This window comes from Bactrocera latifrons, unplaced genomic scaffold (genome assembly GCF_001853355.1).
Source record: "Bactrocera latifrons isolate USDA-ARS-PBARC rearing strain unplaced genomic scaffold, ASM185335v1 scaffold_63, whole genome shotgun sequence".
NCBI classification, from domain to species: Eukaryota; Metazoa; Arthropoda; class Insecta; order Diptera; family Tephritidae; genus Bactrocera; species Bactrocera latifrons.
Window position 1 is genome coordinate 562608 of NW_017537301.1, and position 17604 is coordinate 580211.

The following is a 17604-nucleotide window of genomic DNA, read 5'->3' on the forward strand; positions in this document are numbered from 1 at the left end:
AATAAAAAAATTAAATATAAAATTATTTTTACACTTAATGTAGACAATAATTTGGAAACTACGAGAAATTTTCGTAACGCCGAAGAGGGCAATACAAACAATTTGGTTACGCATTTGGTGTTTACTACTGCGGACACCTTAATGGAAGCACGTATGTTTGCATGTACATATGTACATATGTATATAGTAAGCATTATGCCTAGCAATAACACATATTCGGCCACAACTTCAGAGATATATATTATCCATACATGCGTCTTAGATGTGCAAGTTTGTATCCATAAGTTGCTTGAGCGCTTCCAYCACTACTTGCATACTTACATAAATATATACATACATATATTGCAAGTGATGATTAATCAGTGAGAGCAGAGATCGCTTTCACTTTAACAGCGGAATTTAGTTAATTTGTCGCACACAATACACTGTGAAGGAGMACTTGTGAAAACAGTTTGCGATTTACAATTGAGTAAAACCAAATTGTCATCAAATGCAACTACCTATTTTGAAATCAGCAGACGATTTACATGCTAGTTTGATATAAAGAGGTTTCTATAAGAGCCAAGCAATATGATTGAAAAAGTGTGATTCATAATTTAGTCGAAACTTTAAAASTTAGGCAAATGAAGATTAACTTTTCAGAGTCTTGAAGATCGAATTTAAGTATTCTTGAGTCGTTTTGCAACCTAACAAACCAATCTACAAATATTTTCTAAAAGAAAACATCGACCGATAAGGTTAAAATACGAAGTCAGTAGCTGGTCTGATCTTCTTTTAGGCAACTAATGCGAATTACGGATTTCAGTGAAGTAAGGTATTTGTTTATATATTATTAAACCAATTTTTTCATATTTCGATAGTGTACACCTTTTGCATCCAAAAATTGTATTCTTTTTTTTATTGTTTATAAGATATAGCCTTCTAAAGTGTATCCGCTAAGTTCAATCAAAACTACAATTTTCAAGTATGCTTGAGTGACACTCGGTGGAAAAATTATCGGTGTTCTTTTTAGCCACACCATTTTTTAAATTTTTGATATTTTTCGAACGTGGATCATTAAACGGACAATATCTTATAGTGCAATTTTTTTTGTTTTAACTTCGTTGAAAATCGCGTGTAATTAGTATGTTTTCTTATAATATTTGGAAATAATTTTTTTTATATTCTTTGAATAGTAGAAATACAACCTTAAATAATAAGCCAATCCTTATTCCTAAATATAGTCTTTTGTTGTTGTTGTTGCTGTGTTGGCAGAAACTTGTCGAGTTGACAGACCTTGGTCGGATAAAAATCTGGATTCGTTCCGGTTACGTAGACCCGACCTTTGTGGGAACGGTAACAGTATAGCCCTTTCTAGGCTCCGTGCCCATAAAAAGCGGTTAAGTCGCCGAAATCATATACATATTTAAAAGAGTAGGGTTTTTTTATGCAAATGCATTCTTAATTTAAAATGTTTAAGTACTGAAACCAAATAGTGATACGCTCCAGTTACTTTAATGGCTTAAGGTTATACCTGCTTTAAACTTTACATTATAATATAATGCAGCTCTTACTTAAATATGTTTTTTCATATGCAATTATTTTTTTAAGGTTCTTGATTTTTATTGAAGTGTACATGATACCTTGTGCTACTAAATCTTATAGACAGTTGACCTTTCATCAATCATTTAACTTGACACTCCATTAACTTTGACACTAAGGTATGCGTAAATGTGTAGTACACATTTTTTAAGTACTTTTACATAAGCGTATTTACTATTAAATTTTATATACATACCTACATATGTATGCATGTAATTCGTACAGTATGAATRTAAGTATTGGGGTAACAAGTATGTCGAAATTTGTAACTCGAAGACAGCTTTTATTTTTCTTAGCTTATTTTGTACATACTTATATTTGTGTTTTTTTTTTTTTTTGTTTTTTTTTGCAATGCATAATTAGTTTTGCCATTTTGTAGTCATATTTCATGCTTCATTATGAAAATAAATTAAACCTTCCATAAATATTTTTTTTTTTTTTTTTTTTTTTTGCAATGACCCTCTGTTTCGATTATATGAAAAATATAAATTTGAGCGAAAATCGTCTTAATTTTGAGAAAAATTCGAAATTTAGATTCAAATTTGTTTTAACAATCGTAGACTATTGTACATGCAATACATAAYATTTTATTATTCTCTCCTATTTTTCCTGCTTTCATCCACAGTGAAGGCTGCAATTGCTATTGAAGTGAAGCAGTTTTTTAATAGCTCACAACAATTTTTTTTTTGAAATTGTCTATATACATTAATTTTATATAAACATATCCTCATAATTTCAAAATATTTCTATTAATTTTCTTTAAACAAAATTCCAAAAATTCCCTTTATATGTAGTTAGACTAGGTGTGCCTTTTAATTTTAAGAACTTCATCGAGTATATAAAAAGATAATTGTTTTCCAACACCCTAATACTTACATGTATGTAGCTTTAAATTTAAGTACTTATGAGCTTATATCGCGTGTGGGTGGTTGTGTCTCAACATTACATAGATATTATCTTTACGTGTATGTACTTAGCGGTTCGCTAACAAAGTTGGTAAAAATCAGCAACGCCCGAAATGTCTGCGGTTAGTTGCCCCACATACGAAAGACGCATCAAGCAACTCGATGCCAAATTACGGTCTTTTTGGCCAATAACCAACTTTGGCATTTCAAATACATACACAAAAACGTACTTACAAACTGCTCTCAGTCAAGTGTGAACCAAAACTAGCGAACTTAGTAGTTTTTTCTTGATTTTTCTATCAATTTAAAATATTTGTTTTAATATTTGCTACGACTTAATAAACCCATATATACAGTTACGATCTAAAAATACCATATGGATTTGTTATTTTTATTGCCAAGTTTAGTTCACAGCTTTAATCTTTCTTATTACTGTTAAATTAAACTTACAAAAATAAAATTATAGCGACAGAAATGTTATTTTAGAAAAATAAAACCTTTTGCAATMTTTTCCAAGATTAAATATTGTACAAGTGAGGAAGAGCTGAGTTCGGGTATAACCGAACATTTCAAGGGAGTACTTTCAGGCACATAAGGCCTGCTAATTATATGGGGTCTATGATTGTATTTATTCTGCTTATAAGAGAAACACGCTCTCTGAATTTTATTAAGTAACTCACATATTGGCTGAAGTATGCGGTATAAAGTTACCCGGAAGTTCAAAAATATTTATATATAAGTACAAATATGGGGGTAAAAGAAAATAATTAACCCATTAAAACCATTTGTAGCATACAGATATACCATAAATGAAAGGAATTTTCTCTGATTTTAAATTATAAATCTGACACAAGACSAATATTTTCGGTAAAACGTCAATTATAGATACTTGGGTTCAAATATTCGGTACCCAGGAGCTAAATAATTTTTGTTCGATTTGGACAATTTTGGGGCGAAGGTGGCACACTCTAAAAGCATTATTCGTGCAAAGTTTTATTCCGTTATATTTAATTGATTTTCTATTTAAACACTCGAAACGAAAGAATCATATGGATTTTAAAACTGTGTTATATGGGAAGTAGGCGTGGCTGTAGGCTATTGCATACTGTCGCCCATTTTATACTGTGAAAGGAATGCCACATATCAAATTAGATTGAAATCAGTCATGCGATATGTGTTTTCAACTAAAAGTTGGCCTATCTCACTGCTGTTAGAAGTTTTTGTAATATAAGCGTTTGGTAAATTTGGTTCTTGTAGATTTAGCGGGTTCTGGTAGCTTTAGTGGGTTGGAGGTTTATACTTTAAAGTTATTAGAGGGTGGCAGGTACGAATAAATCAAACTCATACAAATTTAACTAAATTTTCAAAATTAAATTTATTGGAATTGCATGTTTTGAAAAAAAAATTTTTATAAAAAATGCAGCTATAAAAAATTCAGCTTTTGTGTCCACGATTTCATAATGTTATTTTAATTACGTACAAAATATGTTGTACGATTAATATTCAAATAGCATCATATCATTTGGCGTTAAACGCTTTATTTTTATGCGAAACACTGCAGCACTTCCTCTTAAATTCATTTGCATATGTTTTATTGCATTCATGTGTTTATTTAGTATTTCATTCATTATTAATATTTCTATATTATACTATTGTGACATACTGAATAAGCAAAATCTCTTTGCGACTGACACCATAGTCGTTCAACTGATTTCGCCTAGTTTCATTCTATACGAGATGGATATGATTAAAAGGAAAGATTAAAGCTTTCACAGAATGCCGCTCTGTAGTTTAATCGGTTATACTTTAGATTCTAAATACGAAGTTACACTTGCAAAGTTTTACTTTACACATTCAGTGCCCAGGACAGCGTCAACAATSTTTTTGCGATTTCGACCTACTTAACTGTTTATATGTATGTATACGCGAACTTCATAGACCCTTATTTTTAAGACATCAGTATTTGCTATACTAACAGATGGATGCAAGTACAAATATAGATATTTTTATACCGAAAATACACTGTGACTGTGTAGACGAAACTGACATTTTTCTTGTTTTTAAATATTTTTATTTAGGAATGCTTGGTAATTTTTTGTGGATCGCTTAGAGGAATTCATCACTATCTTAAATTTATGGCAAATACGCCAAATTACTGTCAAATCCTGTTTATAATAAATCAACTTAATGACTATCGTGAAGTATTTTCCAGAATATTGAATAAAGGTATTCTAAATTACTTCTAAACAATATTAATGCTTTTAGGAGCTTATAATTAAAGAAGTGTATATTATTGTAGTTAATAATTATGTATTATTGATGGATTTAGCTAAAAGTGAAGTTCTAAGAAATGTGAATCAGTTTTGCTTTCGGGCCACACTAAAATCAAAACAAAACAAATCAATTAAATGAAGAAACGAACTTAATAAGAATACGTATACAACCGGCTATTATTTTGCATTATTTTCGACAMCATCTACTGTCACTAGCCATTTGGCTATGCAAACGGTATAGCAGCTGAGTGACCCCGATTTCGCCATGTCCCATACAAAAGTAAAGTAAACAATAGCTTTATTTTGCAATTACAAACTAGGAAGTAAAATTGAGGAAATGTATAGTGAAAGAAACACAGACACATGTACATACGCGGAGAAAATACCGTCTTCAAGTGGTGTGGTAGACGGCATTAGACTTTTCACTCGTATACGAGTATATATTGCTGTGACAGCGTTCCATTAGATTCTGCGAAAAGCATTGTGAAACATTTTACTTACATATATAGTATGTAGTTTCAAAATCAAAAAAAAAAAAAGTAAAAATAACACAGAAGAGAAGACCAACACTAAAAGTAAATTTGTCTTGACGCTAATATACATATATGTACGTCCACGTGTGTGTGTGTTTAAGTGTGTATTTTTGCACTCGCATGTTTGTCTTAAATGTGCGTATGCAGAAATAAAATATATGTGTGCAGGCGTGTGTGGAAGTCCACGGTAGATGATGGTCATAGGATTTCCATTTAATTTCGTTACAACGCTGAGTACACTAGCGGTATATGTACATATGTAGACATACGCGTAAATATGTGTAGTTTAAACTTTGAAGAGTTAACGTTAGTAAAATAAAAATTTTGCAACTTTTAGTGTTGTGCTTACGGGCGGCAYGCGTTTTAGAAAAAGGCAAGCCGTTAATATTTTGACCAATGCCACCGGAATGAAGAGACAAACAAATATGCACTTGTTGGCGTACATATGTTCATCGGTGTGTTTGTGTCGTGTGAGTGGATCGTGTACTCCTGGTTTAGTGGCAGTTAGCAATAGTACCGTTATGTTATATTTTTTCGCTGGTTAAGACAACTTTTATGAGGCAGAAACGACATACTCATTTAGTTTAAACAAAGAAAACAAGGTATATTTGTATATGCAATATGTATTTTTAAATTTTAATATACACATCCGTCCGTTAATAAGCGCTTACGCATGAATTAATTACAAATGCTTGTATCTACAAATGTTAAATCAATAACTTTTACGCGTTATTTGCCATGACGTATACATATATTTTAACTAGATTTTTAGCGATTTTGACCAATTTAGAAATTACTTTTTATATATACATATATATTGTATATTTGTTACATATAGAAGACAAATAGTTTTAAAATTTCAAAATAATAATAATAGTTTTGAATTTACAGCAAGATTTTGAGCGCATTTCAATCCAACTTTTTTGAAACTATGACCACTTATAAATAACTAATATTCCAAAATTTTTCCAGAAATCAAAAGAACTGAGATGGCTTAATTCAACTTAATTTATTTTTTTATTACCTAAAAACTTGAAATTCAAAGAATTGTAAAAAAATTAATCTATCTATCAAAATTTGCATAAATTATTTGATTTTGTTATATATAAATATAAAAATATATGTATATACACACACATACGAAATATCAAATATCAATGTGTGTATGTCTGTTAAACACGAGCCTGTATAAATTTACAATTATAAAAACCACTTTCGCTAGAGCACACASAGGCATACACTCACACTTTGGCACAAAGACGTATAAACTATAAATTTTCGTAAATAAAAATATATACATATGTACATSTTTAAAAAACACACACACAATTTCAAATATTGCTTTAAAATTGAACATCCGACGCTTCGAGGAAGAAATTTATTTGCATTGTTTACAAAACATATGCATACATAATCAACTGTAAATATACATACATATATGTATGTATATGTATGTACATACATATTTATAACTTTCACGCTTTGAGACATTCGTTTGCTGTTACAAAACTCTTACCATCTTCAATATATTTTCTTATTATTGTGTAAAAAATGTGCAAATCACTTTTCTTATATAAAATATATTTTGCGCACTTTAACTATTAAAGCTTATTTGCATTAGTTTAAATTTGCATYTATTTAAAAAAACATCAAATTCGTTCGCAAGTACAATTTTCACCACATTTTCGCACACATGTATTTATTTTTTCGCACTTAAATTTAAAATATATTTATATCACCGTTAATTTTGTATGAAAGCACCTACTCGCAGCTCTGTTGGGAAATCAAAAGACTTAAGACACAAACTCTCACTTTAACGCGCAACTCACAAATGAATGCCCGACACACAGCGCTGTGAAACCGTTGGCCAATTTCGATTTGAGTAGAAAAAATTCGTAAATTTTTCGTCGGTTTGAGTTGTGAGTTCGTCTCAAACAGTTGGCGCTTTTTCAGCTCTCCGAACTTCACTTTCCTTATACGATGCTGYAGTTTTCTTTCACCGCAGTTAATTTCCGTTGTTGGTTTTTTATATTTTGTTTTTGCATTAGCGCGCGTTGACAACCGCGCGATACGGAGTTTAAAAATGTACTGAAGCTATGCAACAGTTGGCTTGATATATTTCACAGAGTTATAATAAATTTAAACGGTTTTTGATGTGGGTTGTTGTTACACACAAATCTTTGATTGATAGCTCTCGTCCATATCTACATGGCTAGAGTGCATAGGTTTTATTCTTTTCCTTTCAATGATTCACTTAAGAGATTATGGTTTACCCCAAACATAAAACAGCATACAAAGCAACAACAAAATTAATTAACATTGCGCAATTCGTAAACATGATACGACCTCAACTACATATAACCTCGGTCCGAAGTTTGTAAGCCTAAAAAGCAGCAAATAACTACAGCGCATTCATAATGTTGTTTATCAGTTTTAGAAATATCTGGTGGGAATTTGGTGCAAACCAAGAGTTTAGACGACAATAGCATAAACGTTTGTTCAGATATATTGGTTTATAGTGTAACTTTTCGAATTAAGCAGCCTCGGTTTTAAAAAATTTATTAAAACTTTAATTTGGCATTGATGTATCTTTATTATATTTTCGACCACTGACTTCTAGAATACGATTAAGAAAATCAAAAATTGATAAATGGTGGCTTTAAAATAGGTTTTGGTTTTAGATTTAGATTAGATCAAAAAATAGGCAGATTATTGTATGAATGATTATATTCAGAAAATGCAGAAAAAATTCAATACTGAAGCGATCATCTAAAAAAAATCTGAAAATGCGAAGCGCAGCCAGGTCCTTCTCCACCTGGTCTTTCCAACGGAATGAAGATCTTAATCATCCTCTACTTCCCCCGGCGGTTACTGCGTCGAATACTCTTAGAGCTGGAGTTCTTTCATTCTTTCGTGCGCCATGACCTAGCCAGCGTAGCCGTCGCCTCTTGATTCGCTGAACTATGTCAATGTCGTCGTATAACTCGTACATTTATGGTTCCGTCGGTTGGGGTATTCGATGTGGCCAACGCGCAAAGACCAATAATTCTTAGGAGAACCTTTCTCCCGAAAACTCGTAACGTCGACTCATCAGATGTTGTCATCGTCCAAGCCTCTGCACCATATAGCAGGGCGGGAATAATGACTGACTGATAGAGTTTCGTTTTTCGTCGAGAGAAGACTTTGCTGTTGCTGTCGATGCTACTTCCAAGATAAATGAAATTATCTACGACTTCGAAGTTATGCCTGTCAACAGTGACGTGGAAGCCAAGTCGATAGTGCGACGACTATTTTTTTTTTGATGACAGGAGATATTTCGTCGTTCCCTCGTTTACTACCAGACTCATTTGCTTCGCCTTCCTTATCCATTCTGGAGAAAGCAGAACTAACGGCGCGGCTGAGTCGAACTACATTTTCAAATAATCAACGATGAAAACCGAATCACCAAGGACTTCAGGCCTATCAGTCTCTCCTCGTTTTTATTGAAATTCTGTCAGAATTCCGCATAATAAGACATTAAGGTTTCATGGTGCCTACACCATTTATTATGATTTAAAAGCTTTTACAATGTAAATGCTCACCCAAGATATTGGTTTTTTCTGGATTTCATTTATTAGTAATAATAATAAAAGACATATTAATTAAAACCAGTTAACAAATTTGAAAAAATATATATTTTAAAAATATTTTTCGGCCAATAGAAAAATGCATATTTTGTCAATATGAATATAACGAATGTACGAAGTTAAACCAAAGTTAATAATTATGTATGCTTTAAGCATTTTGCCTACCATTTATAGAAGGTTTGGATAAGTTATAGAAGTTTATTTCACCTCGTCACTCCTAATGACTCTATAATGTTCAAACATACGTACATACATAGAAATACCGAAATCTGTTTAGGTATGTGTATGTGTTCAAAAATAACCCTCTGAAATATCGTCAAATCAATGCCAAAATATTTTCAATGAATTTTTTAACAATGAGTAAACTAAATATCCGTTGTTTACTTACGAGACGCCACCAGTGAATAAGTACAATCCGGTTTTTCATTTGAGGTTTTCAAGTGAATCATGAGGGGCTCTAAAAAGCAGTGCGGAGCTTGTAAGCTTACTTACCATAAAGTGATTTATATGTATTTGAATTTTTAGGCAACACATACTCACATATGTATGTATATTCATTCATTTATAATATATGTATAGCTCATATTTATTTATATATTGAATAACCGGGCACATACATATTTAAATTTACTTACATATGAATGCAAGTATAAGTAAGTATATTTACCTCTTCGTGAGCTAAATGAAAGCGAAGTTTATTTAAATAAGGCTCCCAATCATAACAAAATTTTGCTTCTGAGTGTGAAAGTGAATAAAAACAAATAGAAAAAACTTTCGTTTTCACCTTGATGACCAAGAAGCAATAAAACGGAYATGAATATATTAATACGATTTTATATAACATTTATGAATATTTATATTATTTATATATTGTATTGAGGGGTTATATCCATTTCTGATCTTTCAAAAAACACGAGAGAGATGTACATATATTTGGGAATATTATGAGTTGACGCGGACAATAGTTTCGGAATATGGACGTATTTATTAAACATAACAAAATAAATAAGGGCCGATCTGTCTTCTTAAATAATTATTTACTATAATGTTCGAAGGAATAAAAGTTTGAAAAATAATTTAAATTTTTTGATCCTCTCTGAATTTTAGATTTTTCCACAAAAAACAACTTAATTTTGGGAAGCTGTCATTTTGTCAAAAATCAAAATTTTGACTAGTCTTTCGATCATTACCCTCATAGTAATAAGTTCTTTAATTGAGATAATTTTTAACAGATAAATATCGTTAATCGAAAAAGTCTTTTCACATTTCTATCAAGCTTCATCAAGCTTCAACTTATTACTTTTTAATATTTATACTAATAAATAAATAATCAAATATGTACCATTTTGGTCGACCACTTTTTTCCATTTGAAATTTTCAGAACGGTAGCGAGCGAACCGTTGTTGTGCTACACGAACTGATACAGCATCGTCTCCGTAAACTTCACAAATTTCATTGGTGCCTAGCGTGGCACTCTTCCCTTTTTTATACAAAAATTATAAAATATAGCGAACTTCTTCATTATTTTTACTCATTTTTGAACAGCTGTAATTTTTTATCAACTTCTCCGAATTTAATTTTTTTTTGTTAAATGAAGCTTAAAATCTCACTTTTCCAAATATACGACTGCAGCGACATCTATTGACAAAATACGAAAAGAGTTTTTCGACTACCTAATATTTSTTACCGCCTGATACCTATTTTCAAAGGCGCCATCTGAAACCAAATGTCGCCGAGATCACAAGCTTCAGCGGAAAGTTAAAAAATAAAAAGTCATAGTTAATCTTTAGCTCGGTACACTTGGCTCAACGTCTTGAAATCACCTGAAAAAGGTGGTTGGCAAAATAGGCCTCGTTGGCGGCGATAACTTATTMATTTGACTCAAGTTTCCACACAGCGAGTGAGACCATTTCTTCTGAAATTCCACTTCGAATCGCCACAGTAGGCTCATATAACCGTTTTGCTATACTCCAAGAAATCGATGTCGATTACACATTGTGAATTCCAAAAAAAYTCCTATATATAGGACAACCTTCGAATTTGTCGAAGTCTATTGTTTCGATCTTTACATGACCGATAATGTGTACAAGGTGATTATTGTTTCGGCCTTGCGGTCATGATACGATAGTGTAGTAATGGGTTGAACCATCCTCCTTGTATGTGTACTTTCTTCATAAATGTATAGAAGACTGAAATGCATAGGTAAATTTTCAAAAAAAGGTGATTAAGATCAAACTTTTCATTTTCAATCTTGTGTCGGTTATTACGCCGGAATAGTTATGTTTTCTTCAACTCAAGCCTCCAATGCAAGACAAGATCTAGGACCCTATTCCGTATCTTACGACTATTGTATCAAAGCCATCTAACATTTGGTAGAATGTAAAGAAATATTAGAAAATAATTGGGAAAATGGAATAAATTGTTGTTATCAAGTTGACTAAAAACAAAACAAAAACCTTTGTAATAGTGTGGTTTATATATGTATATATTTCAATATGTATATACCCATTTCTTTTGTATTTGGTTAATTTTTAAATCGTCTTTTAACACAGATAATAAAACACTCTACAGCAAAGTTTATATCATTCATATTTGATATTTTACTTAGTATTTTAAATTTTTTACAACTGATGGTGTGATTATAGCGCAATCATTCATTCAAACAAATAAAAGATATACAAAAATAGGTTGGTTTAAAATGCAAGTTTCAAACATTTAATAAAATCTTACACTCAAAAACATATAACTTATAATTGCGTTATTGTATTAACTTTCTAATTAAATTTTTTTTAATAATATTAATGTCTTTTTAGTTTGCCATTGAGTCTAGCAATTAAAATTGTAACTATAATAAATAAATGTATGCCCTATTATTTTACAATTATTATTACTAAATGTAAGTGTAATTATTATGTGAAGTAAATCTGTAAATATGCCTTAGTACAGTGTTTTATTATTAATATAATTATGTATTTTGTATAAAGGCATTCATAATATTACTCCTTGAATGGTCGCTACACCGCCATACGCGGTTTTGTTCGATTGATGTACATTTACGAATGCTGACCAAAGTGTAAACATGCATCCTCCTTGTATGTCAGTAGATATATAAATAAAATACTTTTACAAATTTCGCTGTTAAACGTCACAATGAAACTTTCCTAAGTATTATGTACAACTATCAGGATGTTGACTTTGTTTTCTTTTGGATTTTGGCTCTTTAGAGTGTTCTATTGAGGGTCGTCGTGGATTGCCCAATGTTACGAGTGCACTGGCCACGGCCAARCCAGCTGACTGTCCTGCAGGTGCATGCTGCAATCCCCCTAAAAATATAAACATGGAATAAAAATATATATTCTTATGTATGTAGCATATAAAAGGAATACTAACCCGTTGGCAAACGAACTAAAAGTGAAAGCACTGCCGCCCGGTTACCACTGCAAGGTTCCAGTGCTATCGGGCTGGGACAGTCCTAATTAAGTTTGGGATTATTTTGTTAACAAATCTTTTTAAACACTTTAAAATAATACATCGATTTACCTTTTTGCGCTTTTTGGTTAAATGTGTAATACCCTCCATTGTATGAGTTAAATCAATATTATCTCTGTTTTCGATTTCCACTACAACCTGTGTATAATTTTGCGTATAATGAAAAATTAGTAGTACATCAACAATGTCAYATAGTTATTTACCTGGGAAAATGGACGGCTAGCCATTTGTTCCATTTCGACGAATAGTCGTTGCCGTCTTCGGAACGTATCGTATTTTTGTTTTATTTTCCATAAAACAGCAGCCATAAGTAAAAGCAGYAAGAAACATGTGGAAAATGTGATGAAGAATTGTTGCAGATTCAGCTTCGGATATTGCGAAAAGGCTATCTGTATCCAAATTGGTGGCCGAAAATCATGCACGAACACGTAAAACGTGGTTAAAGAGCTGTTATCTTCTGGTGAATGACCGAAAGTGTATTCAGTTTTTGGAAATCGCTGTCTAAACGTTGAACAATTTATACCAGCATATAAGAATTTCTCCGGAAAACCAGCGCGCTTAACTGAAATATCCATTTTAGCTGGTACACTACAAGTTATTGTGAAATCTGCATCGATTTCGGGCTTTTGTGGTGAATTGCGAAAATTAATTTTCGTAAAATGTCTATCTTCCTTCTTGGAGAGATTGAAAGTAAATTGATAATCGATTGTAAGCTCGTAATAGCATGATGATTTTATGGGATCGCCATTATAATGATTCTGGGTATCGCATTTTTCACAATGATCACCCACTATGCCCTTGGTATTGCAGAAGCATTTTCCAGTGTCGGGCTGGCAATTCTCCCCTTGCCCATTGCATTCACATTTTTGACAATTACCACCATTAATTGGATTGCCCCAATAGCCTTTGCTACATTTCTCACAATGACTACCAGTCGTCAGATTCGAGCATGGTTGTTCGCAAATATTATTATCAGGACAATGTGAGTGTCCATTGCAATTACATGGTGGACAAGATGTGAAAAACCAATGATTTACTTGACACTCGTTCGCATCATACGGTGACAAAGCACCACCAGCAATGCAATTGCCCAGACCGGTATTGGAGCCGTCGTCGCACCACCCACAAGCCGGATCGTCTAGACATTGTGCACAACTATTATAGAATCCACACTGCGCGCTCGATTGTGCAGCAGTTGAGCGACCATTACCCGTATTTGAAGGCGATGAGCGACACTTTGCAGAGTGTGTGGTCCAYTCTCGACACTGACCATAAGGAAAACTAGGCGTATACGCATTGCGATCAACACAGCGTTGCTCATTTTGACACCAAATGCACTCGTCCTCTGTACAATTGCGGCAGCTTGTTAATGTTGCACAGGGTTGTGGACAGATTACATCTTCTCGTGTTCGATTCAAATGTGGTATATTAGACAAATATGGTCTGCAACGATTGTGTTCAGCATCCCAACTGCAAGCAGCATTAGCTGAGCAGGCATGGCAGCTATGTAACTGCTCACAAACGGTAATAATCATGAAATCTTCGGTTTTCTGACAATTTTCTAARCGTTTTATATTCGCCACTGGAACAGCTGCGGGCACAAATTGCTGTTGTTGTTGCTGCTGTTGTTTCTGTTGGTTGTTAKATTCATAAAATAATGTGGTTATGGATGTAGTCTCCCGACAACGTTCCTTTGTGCAGACACCATTCCCACAATAGGTGCAGCCATATGAGTTCGCCACACAAGATTGACAATTGCTTTGCTCCTGGCAGCGTAGCACATCATTTAGCAGTTCCGAGGTCAATGTAAGGCGACTTTTCGATGGACATACTACATAGTCATATTGCTCGCGACCGAAGATTGCCGAGCGCTGTACTTGGTTTACGGGAATGCAACGCATTTTCTGCACATCCCAAATACATTTCACACCTGGTCGACCGTTTGTGCACTTTTCTTGTTTCGTATAAAAACTACAATAGCCAGGTGTGAAACGCAACATATCGTTCAACAATTGTCCGTTAAAGCCACCATAAATGTAAAGCGAATCTTCGAAAACAACAGCACTGTGACCAAATCTGGATATAAAAGAGTAAAATGTATAAAAATTAGAATAAGAAAAGATTTGAATTATACGATTGATTATTGCAATTSAAGAAAAAAAGTATGTCTATGAGAATACAGTAAAAAATTATGTATTTTTTCCATTGACATAGTAACTATAACCAAGTATTTGTAAAGTGACAAACAAGAATTTATGCAATTATATATTAATCTTTACCTAGCTAGATCTGTTTGCAAGTGTTCTGGCATGTCCTGCGTATGCCACGAATCACAATAGACGTCATACACCAACAAATCTTGACTATAACATTTTGCTCCATAGCTCTGAGAAGTATCATTATGAGTGTTGCCGCCAAATACCATCATGAGTCCATGATTAATGAAGTTAGCTGTGTGAAGTAATCGTGCACTTGGCGCTGCAGACAGTAGAGTCCACGTACGTATTGCGGGCTCATAAGCATATAATTTTGAGCTTAGCACCTGACTTGACTCACTTTCCGATATAATGCCACCGTAAACATATACCTTTTCCGTCAAATAATCAAAAGCTGCACTATGTCCAAAACCACCTTTAACCACATAGCCGTAAGTTTCAATGATCTTCCATTCACGTGTACCGAAATTAAATTCTTGTACAGTGTTCAGGTAACCATATTGTGGTGAATGTCCGAAAATAGCAATCATATATTGATAATTGTTTTTGTCACCGAAACCCGGTACTAATGTTGCCGTATGACCTGCTACACGCAAAGGTCCACACATAGCATTCGTCGTTAGACCCGTTGAGTTACATGCATCGCTTTTAACTGTTATATTTTCCCAGGTTTTAGCAGACACATCAAACGCCCATAATTCATTAGATACGCCACGACCCTCGATTACACCACCGTACATGAAAATTTTATCACCATACATAACGGTAGAAGCTCCATACCGTTTTTCGGGTACACTACTGCCACCCTCAATATGTAAGGTTTCCCATACATTGCCATTGAAATCGTACGTGGTCATAAGTTCACCACGCCCATATGACTCTCCACCAATTATATGAAGTGTATCACGCCATACAGCAGAACCGTGTGAAGCGGTTCCGGGTGGAGGGGGTGATTGTGTCGGATAAATTGTGGACCAAAAACCAAGCGCCTTGAGTTGGCCACAATCATTGCCGCCAAAACCTTCATTACACTGGCATCTAAAATGCGACAATGTTTTAAGATGTTATACAAAATAAATAATTTGTTTCAACATTTACCTTTCGTCGTCTTCTTTACATGTGCCCTGTCCTTTATCTTCTGAACAGTCGTTAGGACATGCGGCTACGTCACAAGCCTCACCTTTGTATAAGTTATCGCAAATACAGTCTCCTTCACTACATCTTCCATGACCAGAACATTCAAGCTCTAATTTGAAAAATGTATACGTAAAAAAGTATTAGAGTTAGAATATAATACAGTTACCTTCTGTCGCTGTAGGGCATCCATCCATCTTGTAAGAAAGATTGAAACCAGACATATTGTAAGCGTCATCACTAAAGAAATGAAGTAGCGCTGTACCCGAACGGGCAATTACTTGTGGTACTTTTCGTATCGCAAAATTATCTCTGTACATAAGCCCGCTAAAAATATATTTATATATATACTGGTTATATAATTTCTTTAATATTACATAACTAAATTATCTTACCTAAAAACTGCTAAGAGAGGAGAATCTACACTGTCGCCATCGTAAATATACAAGTGATCCCAACCGCATTCCGTGGCAAATTCACGCAAATGAATTCGAATGGAAGGTGTCCGCAGTGAATTTGTGTGGGGATGTCGTGTATCAATCAGCCAACTACACTTAACACTTACTGAGTAATTTCCTTGACCATCGTGAATAGTTCCAGATGGATGATATAATCTTTAAATAAGAAATCAATTAACATAAACTATACTTTTCAGAAACCTCTGTTATCTGTTAAACTTAAATTTATATGAAGTAGTAGAATATTTATTTGCATTTGGTAAATACTTAGAATTAACTCAATTATCACAAAACGAAAATTTCGATTATTTTATGTTACCCATCATTAACGATAAAAAAAAAGTTGAAGATTACAAACTTGTATTTATGTACCTATGTATAAAGTATAAACATATGAACGTAATAATTCAAAAATATTGTATGACTGTCACTTTATATTTAGGAAGCCGATAAGAAATTTTACTAATTATGTAAATTCATATGTTAAATTTTACGGATGTTAGAGAAATTATACTTGTAATAAGTAAATGCTTGATTTAACACTTTGCTATACTATAACACAAGTGTTATGCAGAAGCCAGAAAATTGCTAAAATACAACATAACAAACGAGTACTAATCAATAATACCATTCATAAGTATTAAACAAGAAACTATGAGAAATGTATTTATTTACATACTCAACAATAGTTTTGAGTTGTGTTATGACGATACCTTAAAAATTTATATGTTTCCATAATACATACCTCACTTTACCTCCACAGAACTGGCATTCCGGCCCTTGCCAACCATCAGCACATAGGCATTGCCCATCTTTCTGACACTGACCTTCATTTTGGCAGTGGTTGCCTTCAACTGTACAATTAAAAGCAGAAACTCGGCTCAATTCACTAAAACAGCCGTGGAAGATTAATAGTAGAAGAAGGAGCAAGCATTTCCGSCGGTATTTCGCATTGAATATGGGAAAGTTCTGCGCAGGTGAAATTGATGCTACCATGACTGAAATGTTACAGTTGGAAGACGATAGCATGGGCAATCTTAAAGGCCTCAGCGACTTAGTAGATAAAAAAATATTTAAATTTGCCAGTGAATTTTGCTTTATTCTATCGTTATTTTGGGAACACCGTTCCAACGGTGAATTCTGCGGCTGCAAATCTCTTCTGTCATTGTCAACCACTTTTTTCCTGTAGCATATGAACTGTGTCAAAGCCACACACATTTTTAATTTTGATTATTCTATTAAATTATTTAAAATTGCTCGTTTATTTTATTTTACAAACTTTCACTTACATTTTTAAAATTTTTTCAACAAAACTGTTAACGCCTTAAAAAACTAAACTAAATAAAAATGTTTCACGGATCCACCACCCCACTCTTTGTCGATGTGCCA

General features: G+C 33.2%; 2 protein-coding genes across 4 annotated transcripts in view; both read right to left on the minus strand.

The window, feature by feature from the left end:
- LOC108975292 overlaps positions 1-7351 on the minus strand; it is a 14936-nt gene extending 7585 nt beyond the window's left edge. Inside the window, exon 1 of one of the 3 annotated variants that reach the window (XM_018943668.1) lies at positions 7058-7351. The gene's annotated coding sequence lies outside the window, so the exon portion shown is untranslated. Of the gene's footprint in view, positions 1-6808; positions 6995-7031 lie in introns of those variants that run through there. The other 2 variants (XM_018943667.1, XM_018943669.1) reach the window with 2 other exon arrangements.
- Positions 7352-11895: 4544 nt separating this feature from the next.
- Positions 11896-17494, minus strand: LOC108975254 (attractin-like protein 1). Its single transcript, XM_018943610.1, has 9 exons — positions 16961-17494; positions 16153-16371; positions 15927-16084; positions 15722-15869; positions 14687-15661; positions 12611-14483; positions 12459-12545; positions 12309-12390; positions 11896-12241 (listed from the first exon to the last, which is right to left on the minus strand). The coding sequence occupies exons 1-9, from the start codon at positions 17431-17433 to the stop codon at positions 12087-12089; spliced, it is 4170 nt and encodes a 1389-aa protein (XP_018799155.1). The 5' UTR covers positions 17434-17494; the 3' UTR covers positions 11896-12086.
- Between the last annotated feature and the right edge of the window lie 110 nt (positions 17495-17604).